At 36.4% G+C, this 19,344-nt stretch overlaps 3 protein-coding genes and 1 pseudogene across 3 annotated transcripts; all 4 read right to left on the minus strand.

Moving 5' to 3' along the window:
• Positions 1–1,709: 1,709 nt before the first annotated feature.
• On the minus strand, positions 1,710–8,998 carry LOC103999003 (syntaxin-132-like; annotated as a pseudogene).
• A 1,579-nt stretch (positions 8,999–10,577) lies between these two features.
• LOC103998888 (protein CHLORORESPIRATORY REDUCTION 41, chloroplastic) lies at positions 10,578–11,893 on the minus strand. Its single transcript, XM_009420496.3, has one exon. It carries the CDS (start codon positions 11,361–11,363, stop codon positions 10,695–10,697), a length of 669 nt encoding a protein of 222 aa, XP_009418771.2. The 5' UTR covers positions 11,364–11,893; the 3' UTR covers positions 10,578–10,694.
• Positions 11,894–14,569: 2,676 nt separating this feature from the next.
• On the minus strand, positions 14,570–15,658 carry LOC103999005 (uncharacterized). The gene has a single exon (XM_009420631.2). The coding sequence runs from the start codon at positions 15,656–15,658 to the stop codon at positions 14,570–14,572; it is 1,089 nt and encodes a 362-aa protein (XP_009418906.2).
• Positions 15,659–17,408: 1,750 nt separating this feature from the next.
• Positions 17,409–18,497, minus strand: LOC135594146 (uncharacterized). The gene has a single exon (XM_065084559.1). The coding sequence runs from the start codon at positions 18,495–18,497 to the stop codon at positions 17,409–17,411; it is 1,089 nt and encodes a 362-aa protein (XP_064940631.1).
• Between the last annotated feature and the right edge of the window lie 847 nt (positions 18,498–19,344).

A 19,344-nucleotide genomic window follows, 5' to 3' on the forward strand; every position in this document is an offset into this window, starting at 1 on the left:
AGAAATATCTTGCGGCGGGGGAAGTCAAATGCACTTCGCGTTTGCGAAAATTTACGAAAATGGTCATGTATGCGTTGAAATTTGTGGAGTCGTTCGATCATTGGATTGATGGGAGTTTCGACGGTTCACAATTACGCTCTGGTTTGGGCTGGAATATATTGGATTGGGCCATTCTATGATAGGTAGTCTTGCGCCCGGTAACCCGAATCCGACCCGAAAATTCTATGCATGTACCCTCGTGTCGGATTTATCAACGAGATCCTATATGAAACCGACCCAATAACTCCAGTTTAGTACTTTGTGGGCTAATTACATTAGTCCTATAATTAATTATCTTTAGTATTTCGATCTTTATACTTTCAAGAATTATATTATGATATCTATAGTTACGAAAGTGAAACATTTAGATCCTTATAAGAATTATATTATGATCTCTATACTTATCAAATATTTAGATCCAGATTAAAAAGATAATTTTACAGGATTAAAAATCAAAAGAGAGATAAGGATTTTATTAGAGTAACAGGATCAAATGTTTTATAAGTATAAGAATTTTAATATAATATTTAAAAATATCGGGACTGAAATACTAAAGATAATTAATTATATGAGGTAATATATAATTAACTTGTATTTTGTATAAGATCACTATATAAATTATGGCTTATGACTATGCCAATTACATAATATTTTAGGCGAGGAATACGGATAGGGTAATTTAATATATATGAGGTGTACTTGATCTTTTTTGATACATTTCTAATGGATTATTTTATTTTGAGAGAGGAGACTTCTTTTTTGTGCTTTGATGTACAATTGCTCTTCTTATTTTACTGTTGCTTAATTAATAGATCTATTATTTTTTAGAAAAAAATTAAGTACAAAAAATAATAATTATTACCATCCATTTTGTATGTTGTGTTTTTTATATCACGATGAATATTTTAATTAGACAATCAGTATTTATAAAAACTTCAATTATGAGGAAACCACATAATATAATGAGGCATTCTAAGGTGATATCAATGTATCACAAAAGTTTGGACTAAAAATATTAAGCGATTATTTTGAGAGTCATCTCATTAAAGATTACAGCTTTAAATATCTCACTATGATCATTCATCTTCTTCTTCTCTTATGGTAACTGTGTAATATCCACATAGTTATAACAGATAAATATTGATCATGTATTATGGAAAAGTCATAATATTTTAGTCATAAGGATATTGACCAAAAATTATATATAAGTGGATTTGTGTTGGATACTAAACTTATAATTTGGATATTCCTCACTGACAACATAAAATGTATTGAGGTGTCCAAAAATTAGCTACTGCTTTTGGGGGAATCTGATCCAAACCTTTTGGCTTTTCATGTCTGTAATTATATGTGAAGCTCTTATCATAATCATGTTAGTTATCAACTGAAATGGAATATATGTGCCAGTCTGAGCAAAAGAAGATTAATATGTCCACTCCTACTTGACTAACACCCAGAGAAAATTCATGTTTCTGCAGTCAGTAACTCCTCATTAATCACTAGGACTGAAACTTGTGACTTTAAAGAGAAATTTTGGTGTTTTTCCCTGTCAAAAAGTATGAAATTTAGTGTATCTAAGTAGGTAGGTTTATGATATCATAGCATATATTGATGAAAATAAACATTTATGTCTGCAAGTGGCAGATCAGATATTGAGCTTCTCTATCTGTTCATCTTTGAGGCTGGATGACTGAACCAGATGTGCAGGCATTGTCATTCTTGTGTCACTTCCATGGTTTCAGGATTGAGAGCACAATGACTGCTGCAATTACCAAGAGGATCACTATAGCAATAAGCATGCATTTCCTTGATCTTTTTGAGAGGCTCTTTGCAGTTAGCAATTCATTATTTCCATATTGCACATGGTTCATGGCAGTGGCTACCTGTAGAGATGATATGATCAGTAAGGTTCAGGAAAAAAGAAACAAAATGAACAATTGATTTAGGCCTTGCAAGAAATAATTATAGCCAAAGTTTTGATTGTTATGGTTTTATTAGGCTCATATTTCATCAATAAGCATGATATATATTTTGAAGCAGAATTCCATATCCAGGAAGCAAAAATGCAGACCTGAGATTCAATGTTATCCAGGATCTCTTCTTGTGCCTCAACCAATACAGCCATATCCATGAAAACCTAACCAAAGTTCACATAGATGATAAATTGTCAGAGAAATAAAAGTGAAACAAAGATAATAATAGTTCCTGCAATTTACTATTTCATGATCATGCCTGATGCAAGTCAAGTAGCTTTCTCTCAATCTCCTTCACAGCATCATTCCTCTCTTGGATTTCCTCTATGATGTCAATTATCTGGAAAACATGCTTCATAATGATTAAAGCACAACTAATGACCAAATACCAATGTAATCCTTAATCCCCAGTACAATAATGATCATACTTGCCCTCTACCCATTTCTTGAATTGCCTTTTGGAAGATTTGCTCATTGTTTCCATTCGCAATCAGGCAATCGATCATCTGCACATGCTTGAGCAACCAAGAGTGAGTACATGAAGAGTTTAGCATACTAATCCACCTGGCCATAATGGCTATAAACCTCACCTCATCAGTTGGTAATGTTCCGGTGACTGTCAAATTTTACAAAGTTTAGAACAAGTTCAGTAATAATTTTCCTTTTACTTTATATCTTTTTTTTCAGAAAGCAGAAAGGAGAAAGATTGAGACCTGTAAACACCGCTCTTTCAACCACCTCTCTGTTGTCATCTTGGATACTTTTCCTGAGATTCTACAACACATTTCCTTGATCAAAGATAGTACAGAAAAGAAGAACTATGACATGCAGGATTGGACATATCTGATATGGTACCTGGAAGTCATTCATTCTGTCCTTCAATTTCTTCTTTAGAGCACTGTGGTGGGAAGCAGAAAAAACAATGATAATGTTTCAGGAACATGTTTTGAGCTGAGTTGCTATGAACTGATATGATGATTACAAGCATAATGGTAACACTCACGCAGTCAGAGCCATCCTGGATCGATCGACTCCTGTTCCCTTCTCACAGCCAGGCTTATTTCTGTTGGCTAAATTCTATAGAAGAATAAGGGAATCGATAGATTCATGATATTATGAATTCTCTGGAATTGATACTTTCAAACATGAACTTTAAAAAACAATACATCTCTGTCAATTTCCTGTAGTTTGGTTTTGATCATGTGAGCAATTTTTCCAACTTCATCGACATCCTTCTCCATTTGCTGTCTAATTGCTGGAACCAAGTATGTTATGTTTCAGTTGACTTAAAGAACATGGAAATGATCAGCTGTAAGCTGAAGAGATCTGTACTTTTCATCGAAGAGGCTTTAGTAGCAGACTTGGAATTTTCATTTCCTTCCTGGTACATATGGATGATTAACATTAGTTGGGATCACATTTCTAACAGATCGATGAACTGGTTACTTATCTTTGGCTTCAAAAGAATTTGTAGCTTTTTCAACAAAAAAAGGGGAAAAATATTATGATAACAAACACATCTCTTTGAATCTATTATGACTTTCATTGGCATTCATGAATCTCCAATTGCCCCTAAAGATCCTAAACAGATAGCTTTTTCCATTACAAGGTCAAACATTTGTATGTTGTAAATACAAGTTCAATATCATGCATCATAAACCATACCAGATGATACCAAAATTTTCCTTGGTAAGGAGAGGATAATGAGCATCAAATCATAGCTATTGCAGCCTACTTTAAATATATCTTAGTTACTAAAGTCATAAAGATTTGATGGCTACAGAAGATAAAGGAGAAAAGAAATTAATGATCTGAGAAACCTTACCTGCTCATTCATTAATGGCAAAAGATAACTAAAACATAACAAATATGCAAAACTAATAAGGAGAATAAGGATTCAGTGACAGCATCACCAAACATTACCACAACAGCAGACCATCACAAGAGCAGTGAGTTATATACTTCTGTTTATGAACTCAATGTGGAAATAAAGGAAATTAGGAAGACATGATTAAGAATGTGTGACAAACCTGAAGCTTCTTAAGGTGATTGGATATTTTTTCCATCATCTTCTCAATTCCAGTGACCTAATAAAGATGAATGAATAAACATCCAAAGATAAATTATTCTTCTTTTTTTTTAATGATCAGGCTGAGTTAGAGAATACAAGGAAAGCTAGAGAACAAAGTAACATATGAAAACTAAATGCAAACTCTCTAAAATAACTTCACTCATAACAAATATGAGGGTAAAGTATTTTCCAAAACAAACATTATTGGGATTCTCATTTTGAAGATGTGAACATATTGTTTCCATTAGACAATTCGGAGTACATGTACAGTAATATTACCTGCTTAAAAAAATCTTCCATTCCATAGTCTGATGTATTATCCGAATGCAGACTTCCTAATTCGACATCCCTCACCTTCGGAGATTGACTTGTGCTCATTTCAAAAGAATTCCTCTATTCAATGAAAGCATCATGGTGTCAGTGACATGGTTTCTTTTATAAAATGATCAGCTCAGGTGCCTATATTACATGCTGTACATAATGAATTCTTTATGAGATTAATGAAGATAACTACTATACAAAAAATCAAAAATAATCCAATTTGCGTAAGATTTCTATATAACAGAGTCACAATGCCTATAAAACATAATGAATTCTTTATGAGATTAATGAAGATAACTACTATACAAAAAATCAACACATAATCCAGTTTGTGTAAGATTTCTATATAACAGAGCCACAATGCCTATAAAACATAATGAATTCTTTATGAGATTAATGAAGATAACTACCATACAAAAAATCAACACATAATCCAGTTTGTGTAAGATTTCTATATAACAGAGCCACAATGCCTATAAAACATAATGAATTCTTTATGAGACTAATGAAGATAACTACTATACAAAAAATCAACATATAATCCAGTTTGTGTAAGATTTCTATATAACAGAGCCACAATGCCTATAAAACATAATGAATTCTTTATGAGATTAATGAAGAAAACTACTATACAAAAAATCAACACATAATCCAGTTTGTGTAAGATTTCTATATAACAGAGCCACAATGCCCATAAAACATAATGAATTCTTTATGAGACTAATGAAGATAACTACTATACAAAAAATCAACATATAATCCAGTTTGTGTAAGATTTCTATATAACAGAGCCACAATGCCTATAAAACATAATGAATTCTTTATGAGATTAATGAAGAAAACTACTATACAAAAAATCAATACATAATCCAGTTTGTGTAAGATTTCTATATAACAGAGCCACAATGCCCATAAAACATAATGAATTCTTTATGAGATTAATGAAGATAACTACTATACAAAAAATCAATACATAATCCAGTTTGTGTAAGATTTCTATATAACAGAGCCACAATGCCCATAAAACATAATGAATTCTTTATGAGATTAATGAAGATAACTAATATACGAAAAATCAACACATAATCCGGTTTGTGTAGGATTTCTATATAACAGAGCCACAATGCCCATAAAACATAATGAACTCTTTACTCTGAAAGAAGGAGATGAATACCTTGAGAAGGTCGTTCATTGTGTGAGCTCCAAGCAAGTCACAGGAGAAAGAAACCTACTAAAAGGTAAGACTAAGAAGGATTAATAAGGAAGATACAGTGCCGGCCTATTAAGGTACGTGAAAAGAAAGAAGACAAATGAGTCCAACCATGGCGGTAGAATCTAAAGAAGAGTGATGACAAAAGTAACTTTGTGTTCTTCTCCAAGAGGACTCAAAGTTCTTGAAAACATCTGAATTCTGCCAAAGACACCCCATAGACTCTAGTTTGCATTCATGTATTAGGTGTATTATGACCTCATCAAGGGCATGGGATCTTGAGTAGGCTTCCTTCTTCACATAACATCTTTATCATTTGCTAAATTAATCTGCCATTTATGCAGATTTAAAGCATTTTAATCGCCTGTTAGGATATTGGTAGCATCAACATCAATTAGTAATGTAATATTAAGTTATAATAACAAGATGATGGCTTGACAATATCGATTTCCATCATCAGCCCATATCCCAAGACTCATCATCTGCTATGGTCGACACTGACATCTCTCTTCTGTATCAGTAACTTCATATTTCTGCTTCCAGTTAAATGTAAGAGAAGCATCAGTTGTTAGTGTTGTATTCTTTGCTGATGCTCTCCATGTATTTGCAGCCCTCGGTCTGTGATTCCCAAAGCTCCAAAAGCTATGAAGAAGATGCAGTCAAAAAAAGACGCAAAGTTTCATCTTCCTCGAGCTCATCAAGATCTTGATGAAGATCATCGCAAGGTGTTGAGTTTAAGACTCATGTTTACTGGTTATGTGATGAAGATTGTGTGATTTATAGGACTGGTATGATAGATTGGATTTCAAATATTATTGTAGGAAGAAGATGCTCTTCTCATTGTCTTTTCTTATACAATCTTTAATTACAGTAGCCAAACAAATCAAAGCCCTCTCTTGATCATTCTTGTGGATTCAAGCTACAAGGAAGAAGAAGATTCAGGGAGGATCCACCATTGCAAGCAATGGCAACTCAAGTCTCTCAACTTACAGCATCAAGTTTTCCAATTATTAATGCTGAAAATTATGCTTTTTAATTTGTGAATATGAGAACTTGAGAATGGTTATGATGATTCTGATAATATGGAACCATGCAAGAGATCAAATAATTAGATTAAAAGATAAGCAACAAAAAAAAATGAAATTTAAGACTATCAAAATGATTTCTACACAAAACTTATAAAGTTAGTGAACCAAATGAAGATTAATGGTCAAAATATTAGTGACAAGAGATCTATGAAGAAGATTTTAATTAATATCCTAAAAAAAATTGATCATATTATGACAATCAATAAAGAAAATAAAGTTTGATAGCCTTAACTTCATTTGGTTCACTAAAGGTAGCAAATGCAAAGAATAGAAGTCAAATATTATCACAAGTAAGTATAACCAAATGTTACTAGAAGAGCATATATGATAGATGATTCTTGGTTATGATGTAAGAGACTTAAGTCATTTGGAATTTGGTAGTCTCAAGTTTCTTTCACAAAAATTCATGGTGGAAGGACTATCTATTATTGAAGAAAGGCAATATCTATTTGTGATGGATGTGCACTTGAAAAGTACTACAAACTATCATTTTCTTGATGAGTGGATTGAGGAATAAGAAAAATGCTATCATTAGTGCATTTGGATATTTGTGGATCCATGAAGATATTCTCTTTATTCTATTTATTGATCATTACATTTGCATGACTTGGGGTTATTTCATAAGGTAAAAATGTGAAGTTGTTAATATTTTCAAGAAGTTTAAATACTTTGTTAAAAATTAAAGTTGTCTAATTATTGAAGTAATAATGACAAAAGATATAAATCTTATGAGTTTGATGAAAGCTCATAGTTTCTCACCCCCACATTGGTAAAATGGATTTATGGATGAGACAATGGAAAGATGAATGATAGGAGCATCTTCTTCCTCCTATCCTCTTTTAAATCCAATAAGAAGAAGAAGCAATAATTTTCATCAAATGGATCTTTTCATTCACAAAGATTTATCATACTAAATGTAAAATGGTTGTGCTGCATTTACTATACTAATTCTGGAACTCATTACTAACACTCGAACATTTACTATCAAATTAATTGAAAGCTGAGCAATAAAGATTAACATGCATTATTATATATGTAAATATTTAAATTCACTGATTTAGTCGACAAAATACTGTTTACAACCTTTAATTTGATAAATGCTTATAGAAATCAATCATACAAGCTTTCCCAACACGTATTGGATGACACAGGCTAACATGATGATGATGATGATGGCGAGGAGCAAGTAGCGAGAATGGGAGGAGCCATTGGATGAAGTCACTACCATCAAACTCGATCGATCCTCAAATCTGGGAGTGAACCATTCAAGGATATCTCCTGACGCATCCAACCCTGCTACTTGAAATGTATGCCTTCTTTTCATGCAATACCTCCTTAGGTTATCTTCAAGACTTAGATAATAGATACAGTCTGGCTTTATTAACTCTGACTTTGTCTTAGATACTGACACCCCTTCCGAGAAGCTACAAATGAAGAAGGTGTGACCGCCCAAGCTATCAACCTCCACTACGTGATGGCGTAGTCCCCTTTCCCTGACCTTGAAAACCTTCAATTGTTGTTGCTCTCCCAGCATGGTATCATAGAACACAACAAAGATATCATCATTAGACCCCACAAGCCTACCATTGCATGAGCTAGGATGATGATCTTCCTTTCCAAACAAGGAAGGAATAGGGATGATCGACACCTTCCAGTGGGGTTTGAATGCATAGACCATGATTTTTGCCTTGCTAGTCAGAACATACAGCCTTCCATGGTGAAACATAATATCCATGGGATCATCTATCTCTAAGTCCTGGCATGATTGATACCCTGGTTCATATAAAAATACACTTATGTTCTCTTTCATACAGTGAGAACCCAATATCGCGAAGAGAAAATCTGATGCAAGCGGAGATGTTGATATGACACCCTTAATAATAAAGTGCATGAATGGATAAAATTTGATCATAGTGCCGGTGATTGGATTTAGGAGATGAACTGTATAACCTCGAAAACGTATTGGTGGTTTGGGTACGAATATCAACCATCCTTTGGATGACCCACAACAATACTGGCTTTGAAACTCCTTTGGGATCTCCAAGACTAAGTTTCGTCGTCCATTAGAGGTGGTGTAAAGGCCCCAACTTAGAGGAGATTGATCTACGCTGACCAACAACCATGGAGCATGTAGAGCATGGAGGGAGATGATGGTGGTTGATCGCCAAGATTTGCAGACATTGCTAAAACGGACATGGTCGACTATAGTTAGGTGCTCCAGGATCATCTCCATCACATCCATATTAAGTCGAGCCCAACTTGCTCTTTCTCCTTCACTTGTTAATGGAGAAGCCATTTGTGCGTAGGAGGTATCTAAGAATAATTAATTTGTAGGGCAAACTAGACATGTAGCATATAAATAAATAAAAAAGATTAAGAGTCATAATTAGGAAGAAACAAATAATATAATTATATTTAAATTTACATTACCAAATAATGAATCAATAGTCTATTTTAATTCTTATCCATATTTGCGTTTTGAAACTTATCCACTTGATGTAGTCTAATTCGATCATCAATTTAACTTAACGAAATTGACCAGAGGCAATGTTATGTGTGGAAGAGAAAAGGTTATTGAGTATTTGGAACTTAAACGAGGGAGAAATATTACCAAAAGTGAAAAAAATCTACCTCATTTGTCCCTTGTCTCACTTCAATTCATGGGTAGAAGATACATGCATATCACACATAAAGGGTATACATCGATCAAACTAAATACTTTGGATGCTTTGTATATTCAGTATAGATACTTCATATGCAAAGGATATGCTTTAGGATGCTTCAGACATTTAAACGCTTTTTTGTTCTATCTAGAAGTTTCACACACAAAGAGATGTGTCGATTGTATTGGATACTTTGGGTGACTTCTTGTTCTCCAAGAACACTTTCAAATGTATTGGGTGCTTTAGATGATATTTTTATCTTAGATAAACACATCACGTCCAAATAAGATACTTCGGGATGCATCACATGTCATAAGTATAAAGAAAACTTATATATGTTTGTATTGTGTATATGACAAATTCTTGTATGATGCTTATGTAAGAAAGTGGTTAAGTATTTAACTCTCGAAGGTAGTAAAAGACCCATTCTCTTTTGAAGAAATGGCCCACGACTTAGCCTCATAGGTGCCCACTCGACCTAGTGAGATTGGGCTTCTCCTCTTTTGAGATTGAGATTCTTGATTTGATGGATGAGGAATCCTAATCTAACTTCGCTTAAGATGCATGTACTCGACCTAATAAGGTTTGGTTTGAGGAGCCCCAAGTAAGCCCCACACCAAATAAGCTCACTTGACATCTTGTGCTCTCAATTTGTCCTCTGTTGCTATATCCTATTAGCTCGTGTAGCAGATCAACCAGCAACCCAATTGGTCAAATCCAACTTTGACCAATTTAAACGTACGATATGACTGATACTATATTATGAACAACATGATGATGTGATTATCTTGAGTGTGTGGTCACCTTTCGGAAATAATCATCCGATCATTGTGCTTCATTGACACAACATTTTGACAATATGACTATTTGACTATATATATATATATATATATATATATTAATTATTGTCAAGTCAACAACAATATGTCTGCTGCTTCATTTTCCACGTAGTTTTTTTTCTTTTTTCATCAATTAGTTTCTGATATGTGCGCAAATACGAAACTTTTATTATAGCATGTCTTCGTTGCTATTATTTGTAATTATCAAGTCAACATCTCTTCGTGTAGTGCTGTTGCTGTTGCTGTTGTTGCTGCAACTTCAAAACATTTTTTATAGTTGTGAACTCTGCTTGGTAGAGAGCTATTATGGCTGACTGCTGCATTCTTGTGAGGAGAACAAAGAAGGCTTCCTCAAGTAGGGATTGCTTGCATGTGATCAAGTGATTGATTATACGTTCCATCACAACAATATAGCGAGCTCACTCCCTTTCGAGCATTTGAACAAACAGTTTGCGCGCTTGGGTAATGCTGATCTCAACCTCATTCTGTTTCAAAAGGAGAGGGCCACCAGGATGGCCTGGCGGCACCGGGCGCGGGCCTGCTCGATCCGCTCCGCGAGCGTCTCCTCCTTGACGGCGGCCCGCACCATGGCCAGGTCCATCTCCATGAGGCGCAGCACGCGGTGCAGCTCCGTGACCATCCGCTCCTCCACCTCGCCGCCGGCCTGCAGCACCTCCGCCTCCTCCCGCGCCCGCTCCGCCACGATCTCCCCGGTCTTCGCCAGCAGCTCCGCGGTCCCGAACCGCCCACGCGCCATCAGCCCCTCCAGCTTCTCCAGGAAGTCCGCGATCTCCCACCCCTTGGGCTTCTCGATCTTGATCTCCTTGGTCCGCTTCCACCCGATCTCGAAGTTGGGCGGCTCCGGTCTCTGCAGACCGGACTGCCGCCCGGGTTCGCGGAGGATCGCCGACTTCCGCCGCTTCTCGATCTCGAAGGAGGTAGTGATGGCCGCCGGCGGGAGGTCCGGCAATTCCTCCGATTGGTTAGCTTCAAGGGTAGGATTCGAGTCCGAGGCAGGGTCAGGGTTTCCAATGGAAGGGGAGGAGGAGGTGCAGCGGGGGCCGCGGAATGGGGTAGCGGGAAGTTTTTGGCGGGAAGGGTGGGGTTGAGGAAGGCGGGAGTTTGGTGGCGGGAAGAGATGGAAGGCGGAGGAGGCCATTCGGCGGAAAGAAGGGTGAGAGAAACGCCTTGCAAGAGGAAATGGAGCTGAGGAGAGGGTTATTTGTGAGTGAAGATGGAAGGCGGAGGAGGCGCCATTTGGTAGAAGCGCTTTGCGATACAGGTGGAGATAAGGAAAGGGTTATTGTCCCATAGACATACCTTCTTTGTGTGGACCAAGGCGATGCCATTGGAATGGCCCTTCCATCCTCAACAAATCAAGCATGACAAACTAGGAAGATGAAATCCTTCCTTTTTACCAACTATTTTGATGTTGCAATAAGTTGGACTGTTATTTATTTTGAAATTGAAATTGTTCCTTTTAAGTATATCAGATGATTGCAGGATCCATTACTTGTTTTCTGTGTGGTTAATGGGCTGCAAGGAGCAGCCATTGCACATTTTTGAGCTGGGTATGCCAATATCCTAATGATATTTCATTTTAATTGGCAGGTGAAGGAGCTGGTTTTGGATGATTAACTTTGGCACGAAGTATTCGGGTGAACGATACACGAAGTATTTGGGTGTCGTACATTGAATGTGGTAAGTTTATCTTAAGCATTCTCATTAAGTCTATACCATCTGCCCAAACGCTTAAACTTATGTTAAGCACATCTAATTCTTATAAATTCAGGTCTTTTTTACTTTTCAATAAGGAACTAAATCGATACATTATATGTTTTCTATAATACCAAAATATGCCCATGGTAAAATTCTCTCATGTTTTTTTCTTATTTTACTCTTTCACACATTACATAACATGCAAACTTAGAGTAGGATACAAACCTTGGATCTTTTGAGTGCGCAAAATGTCTTTGTGAAATTACTGTATTTGTGATTTCCTCCTGATGTTTAAACTTCTTGCAGTTCTTGCAAGAGAATCCGCATTCAGATTTTGCCACAATTTCTACTGTGTAATTCTCAGGCCAAGATATCCATATTCCTTGAACCAATCACCAACAACTGAAAGTTGCTGTCTTAGAAGAAGGTGCTTTAAAAAGAAACTGTTGTCTGAAATTTCTGAAACCAGATATTGCATTTTTCTTGTGCACCTATGGTCCTTAGTTAACTCTTACTGTAGTGGTTACAAAGAAATTATCGAACATGATAATGCAGCTGAGGACTGAGGACTGAAGGTGCATAAGAATAATGTAATTTAGAGACTTAAAGTTACAAAGAAACTATCGAACATGATCAGTGCAGTCTGTAGCGGTAAGGTGATAGAGTAGGAGCAATGAAAATTCAGAGTTAAAAGCATACATATTAGGTGTCAAACACCACTTATTAGTTCATCCCAATAGCAGCTTGCAAAGAAAATTATACCACCAGGCAAGGTATAGTTTGATATCTTTCAAATAAGAAAGTATAATAGATAAAACAATAGGATAAACTCTATTTTTCTTTAAAGGTTAAATGAGAATTCAAACATGAAATCTATATGAACTGATTCACAATATGCTTAAATATTAGAAAGGTCTACCTTAGCCTATGCCATTATTGATGTCCTCAAGGAGTGTCTCCAGTTTCAGGTTCTCTGTATTGTTTGGTGAGGTCAGAATCATCCTCCGTGTTAGGTTCTCTTCTACATGATCTCCTCCACTTGGTCATCTATTTGCGACAAGGATTTGAGATAACGATTTGCCATCATAAAAGATGATGGACCGGCTATAATCTGATGAACGCGACCACTTAGGAGAGACCACATCTAAAATCCATCATGACATTGGTTTCCATTCAGGAAAAGTGACTCAGATTTGACACTATAATATCTGCTGCTAACATTTCTTTCAAATGCTTTTAAGGTATGTTTGTTATTTCGATGTTCCAGGTTGATAAATGCAGATGTTTTTCTGCCAATGCAGGTGAAAGCCATTGGGCTTTATGTTGGTTTTAGAATGGAACAAAGAATAATATGAAGATGGGAAGAGACGCAAAATCCAAACACACTGTCGGAAAGCTTAGACGTGGGGTAAGTATGTTTGGGCTGAGGCCTCAGTTGAAACTAGCTTTTAAGCTAGCCAATTCACAATTATGGGAAACAATACACAAACGGATCGACTTAAAATGGATCAAACCCCATTTGAATTTATTAAATTAAATACTGATGGCTCTTCTTTCATGCAGGTTGGCAGGTTGGGATTTATTATAGAGATAGTGATGGAACTTGTAGATTTGCGGGCTACAAAGGGCTCTTGGAGCTTTCTGCTCTCCAATGTAAAGCATTGGCAATCAAAAAAGGCCTCTTCCATGCTTGATAAAGGGCTTCGCATCAATCATATGGTAGATCGACTACTTGATATTGAAAGAATACATCATGACAAGACTCCCCATGGAAGATCCAATATTTGACATGACAGACATCTTAAGTTTCTTTTTTTGATTGCATTCATTGCTTCAGAGAATGCAACAGAACATTGGGTTTCTTTGGAAGGAAGACTTTCCTTCAGATTTCACTCTCCATTTTGGTTGATGACCTTCATAGGTCATTTTTATAGACTTTATCCTCTGTAATTAAACCTTTCTACTTTTTTGGGGGAAAAAAAAACCTCTTAGACGTGAACATTTGCGTGTATAGCTTTTGTGCATCCTCTCTCCTTTAAATTGAAAATACTTGGGTGTGAGATGAAGATTGAGATAGGATTAAGAATAGGCTTGCATTATTAAGAATTAAAAGAGTTGATGAGTAAATATTAGGTTTCTTTAATTAAAATTTTCAACAATATGAGCATAATACATATAATCCTCTTAGAAGGCAAATTTATAATACAATAAATGTTTCCATACTTTTTTTTCTCTATTATACGTGAAATTTCACCATGCAGATTATGCCAAATCTGCTTAATTTCTCTTTATCGTATCCATTTAAATCTATCGTTTCTCCTCATCCAGCATTTGCATTATTTTCGTTCTATTCACAACATAACGTTCTATCACAACGAAAGGGAGGTTTGTTTTCCAAGCATAACCAGTGAAGGAGCAAAGGCAAGACTAATCGTAAGCAATAATTCAGTATCTAATGGATCCTTTTGTTCCCAAAGAACCCTTACACTATATTATACTGCACTAATCCAAGCAACCAATGACTCATTACAAGCATCTTAGACTTTACATGCGATAGGACGACGCAAGCTTACATGACGATGATGATGATGGTGGTGAAGAGCAAGGAGTAAGAATGGGAGGAGCCATCGGTTGGAGTTACAACCATCAAGCTCGATCGGTCCTCGACTTGGGAGTGAACCATCCAAGCAAATCACCTGCCACTTCCAACCCTGCAACTTGGAATGTACGCCCAGTCCGCATGCAATACCTCCACAAGTTATCTTTAACACGCCTTCGATAGTAAACACAGTCTGACTTTATTAACTCCGACTCTAACGATGATTCCATGTTGGACACCGACACCCCCTCCGAGAAGCCACCGATGAAGAAGGTGCGACCGCCCAAGCTATTCACCTCCACCACCTGACGCCATAGTCTGCCCTCCCTCACCTTGAAAACCCTTAACTGTTGCGGCTCTGATCTCGGGTCGGTGTTGTAGTACACGATGAAGATGTCACCATCGGACCCCACCAACCTACCTTGGAATGGGCCGGGATGATGATCTCCCTTTCTAAACAGGGAGGGAACGGAGATGACCGACGCCTTACGACAGGGTTCGAACATGTAGACAATGAGTTCTGCCGACTCGGTTAGAACATATAATCTTCCACGATGAAACATGATGTCCATGGGGTCATCTATTTCCAATCTCTCAAACGTATGATTCCCTGGTTTATGCACAGTCACACTTCTGTATGAGTCGAAGAATTCGCTACCCAACGTTATGAACAGACAACCTGCTGCAAGCGGAGATGTCGATATGATGCACTTAACGAGACGGTGGACGCATGGAAAAATATCGACTGTATCTCCCGTGATTGGGTTTAGGAGACGCGCCTTAGAACCAAAGAGAACCTCTGGAGGATTGTATGAGAACGTCAACCAGCCTTTGGATGACCCGCAACACCACTGGCTTCGGAACTCCTCGGGGATCTCCAGGCACAAGCTTCGTCGTCCATTGGAGATGGTGCAAAGGCTCCATCTCCGGGGAGCCGGATGGCCGGGGGAGACCACCAACCATGGAGCACGAGAATCAAAGAGGAAGTTGATGGTTGAAGTGGTTGACAACCAAGATTTACAGACAGTGCCGATACGAATATGATCGACTATAGTTAGGTGCTTGAGGATCAACTTCATCACATCCGTATGAAGCTGAGACCATCTTTCTTCTTCACCTTTGTGTGGACGAGCCATTCGTACTTAGCATCTAAGAAAATTCGATTTGTTTCAACAAATGAGACATGTAAATAAAAAGATTAAGTGTCAAAATTAAGAAAGAAACCAATAATCTAAATTTGGATTTATTCTAAAAATGATCAAATTTACATTAGAACAAAATTATCAAATATAAAAAGAAAACATATTCTAAACAATAAATTGATGGTCGATTTTAATTCCTATTTGGATTTGGTTTTGAGATATGGTTAAATTTGGTCATTCATTGCGTGTAAAGAGTGAGTATGGACTTAATTAGTTATCTTTAAGTATTTTGGTCTTTATACTTTCAAAAGTTATATTGGGATTCCTATACTTATAAAAGTAAAATATTTAATTCTATTATTCCTTGAGCGGTTAACTTTGCTAACAAAAATATTGCATGTGCCTCATTTTAGTTTACCACTAAGTACGTATAATATTTTCATCAGAAGAGTCGATGGCGTGAGAAGAAATAAGGTTAAATATTTTACTTTCGTAAAAATAGGGATCCCAATATAACTTTTGAAAGTATAGGGATTGGGATGTTAAAGATAATTATACGAGGCAATTTGTAATTAGCCCAAAAAGTCTGAAAAATTCCTTGCGATGAATAAGTCAATATATATTCATTCGTTTTGGACATTAAATATTTATTCAATAAGTTTTAAATAAAAATATTTGAGAAGTCCATTATATATAATATTATTCTTGTAACCACCGATTTAATTAAGTAATAAACCTTTAAATACTCATGATATATCTGCTAAATACTAGCTGGATTTCATGTATTATGTTTTGGTTAATTAAAAATAATGATCATATCACCATCCATACTTCTCATTGTACATCTAAGATTTTTTTTTTTTTTTTGTCTTAATGCACACATTGCTAGGGAGAATGCAAAAGAACAATCCATTGGGCTGCCTCAAAGGGCGACAAGAAGATACTTTGAGTTTTCTGGAAGGAAGACTTTCCTTCAGATTTCACTCTCCATTTTTTTTTATGACCTTCATAGATCATTTTTATAGACCTTTGTAATTAATCCTTTCTATTATTTTTGAAAAAAAAATAAAACTTAGACATGTGAACATTGAGTGTACAACTTTTGTGCTCCCAAAGTACATCCCCTCTCCAAATTGAAAATACTTGGGTGTTTGATGAAGATTGAGATTGGATTAAGAATAGGCTTATATTATTAAGAGTTAAAAGAGTTGATTAGTATATCTTAGGTTTCCTTAATTAAAATTTTCAACGATATGAGCATAATACATATAATCCTCTTAGAAGGCAAATTTATAATACAATAAATGTTTCCATACTTTTTTCTCTATTATACGTGAAATTTCACCACTGCAGATTATGCCAAATCTGCTTAATTTCTTTTTATCGCATCCATTTAAATCTATCGTTTCTCCTCATCCAGCATTTGGCATTATTTTCATTCTATTCACAACATAACGTTCTATCACAACGAAAGGGAGGCTTGTTTTCCAAGCATAACCAGTGAAGCAGCAAAGGCAAGACTAATCGTATGCAACAATTCAGTATCTAATGGATCCTTTTGTTCCCAAAGAACCCTTACACTATATTATACTGCACTAATCCTAGCAACTAATGACTCATTTCAAGCATCTTAGACTTTACATGCGATAGGACGACGCAAGCTTACATGACGATGATGATGGTGGTGGTGTAGAGCAAGGAGTAAGAATGGGAGGAGCCATCGGTTGGAGTTGCAACCACAAGCTCAATCGGTCCTCGACATGGGAGCAAACCATCCAAGCAAATCATCTGCCACTTCCAACCCCGCGACTTGGAATGTACGCCCAGTCTGCATGCAATACCTCCTCAAGTTATCTTTAACACTCCTTCGATAATATATACAGTTTGACTTTATCAACTCCGACTCTAACGATGATTTCATGTTGGATACCGACACCCCCTCCGAGAAGTCGCCGATGAAGAAGGTACGAACGCCCAAGCTATTCACCTTCACTGCGCGAAGCCATAGTCCCCACTTCCTGACCTTGAAAACCTTTAACTGTTGCAGCTCTGATCTCGGGTCGGTGTTGTAGTACACGACGAAGACGTCACCATCGGACCCCACCAGCCTACCCTGGAATGAGCTAGAATGACGATCTCCCTCTCCTCTATTCAGAAAGGGAATGGGGATGACCGACGCCTTGTGTCGGGGTTTGAACATGTAGACCTTGATTTTTGCCGAGTCAGTCAGAACATACAATCTTCCATGATGAAACATTATGTCCATGGGCTCGTCATCTATTTCCAATGTCTTGAACGTATGAGATCGTAGATTATGTACAGTCACACTTTTGTATGGTTCTAAGAATCTATTACCCAACGTTATGAAGAGACAATCTGTCGCAAGCGGAGATGTCGATACGATGCTCTTATCGATATGGTGGCTGCATGGAGAAATATCGAGTGTAGCTCCCGTGATTGGATTTAGGAGACGAGCCTTAGAACCAAGGAAAACTTCTGGAGGATTGTGTGAGAACGTCAACCAGCCTTTGGACGACCTGCAACACCACTGGCTTTGAAACTCCTCTGGCATCTCCATGCCTAAGCTTCGTCGTCCATTGGAGACGGGGCAAAGGCTCCATCTTCGAAGAGCCGGACTGCTGGGGGAGACCACCAACCATGGAGCACGAGAATCAGGGAGGAAGTCGATGGTTGAAGTAGTTGACCACCAAGATTTACAGACAACGCCAACACGGATATGATCGGCTATAGTTAGGTGCTTTAGGATCATCTCCATCACATTCATCTGAAGTTGAGACCATCTTTCTTCTTCATCTTTGTGTGGAGGAGCCATTCGTCCTTGAGTACCTAAGAAAATTCAATTTGTTTCAGGGAATTAGTAGCGTGCAAGATAAATAAAATGATTAAGTGTCATAATTAGGAAGGAAACCAATCATCTAATAATACTCAAATTTACATTAGAAAAAAATTACCAAATATTAAAAAGAGACTTATTCTTAAAAAAAATAAATCGATGGTCTATTTTAATTCATATTTGGATTTGCTTTTGAGATAGATTTAAAATTGGTTATCTATTTAACTTATCGAAATCGACTTGACCTTACTTAAGAGTATCATCATGATGATTTGCACGAATCCTAACAAAATTTTGAACTTGAATAAGACCACGTAAGATATCAACGAGAAGAACGACTTGAGTTGGACTCTTGACAATAGAAAATCCATGATCACTATAGTATGAATCTAGGACCAATATGAACAACTATTATAATGAAAGTTGAAGAGCGTCACTTCATCGAGATGTTCTTCTCATACTCTGTTTTTCTATGATATCATCACAAGAGCTCACCTTGTAGCAATAATATGATATAATTAATTTTTTTTTTAAATATGAAAATACATGTATCACTTTTGTTGGAGGGTAGATAACACCCCTATTTTTAGTATAAGAGAGTGCATTAGAGATTTACATGACAAAATCTTGTAAATATAAAAAAATTATAAATATTTATTCAATAAGTTCTAAGTAAATAAAAACATTTGAGAAGACCACTATATATAACATTGTTATTGTAAATATCTATTTAATTAACTAATATAATCTTTAGATATTTGTAATATATCCGTTAAAAACAAACTGGATTTTGTGTTATATTTTAATTAATTAAAAATAATAATCA

The sequence above is a fragment of the Musa acuminata genome, chromosome BXJ1-9, assembly GCF_036884655.1.
Source record: "Musa acuminata AAA Group cultivar baxijiao chromosome BXJ1-9, Cavendish_Baxijiao_AAA, whole genome shotgun sequence".
Lineage (NCBI taxonomy): Eukaryota > Viridiplantae > Streptophyta > Magnoliopsida > Zingiberales > Musaceae > Musa > Musa acuminata.

Excerpts from the sequence above, each read along its gene's own strand:
- LOC135594146 (XM_065084559.1), bottom strand. The coding sequence starts at position 18,497 with ATGGCTCCTCCACACAAAGATGAAGAAGAAAGATGGTCTCAACTTCAG.
- LOC103998888 (XM_009420496.3), bottom strand. The coding sequence starts at position 11,363 with ATGGCCTCCTCCGCCTTCCATCTCTTCCCGCCACCAAACTCCCGCCTT.
- LOC103999005 (XM_009420631.2), bottom strand. The coding sequence starts at position 15,658 with ATGGCTCGTCCACACAAAGGTGAAGAAGAAAGATGGTCTCAGCTTCAT.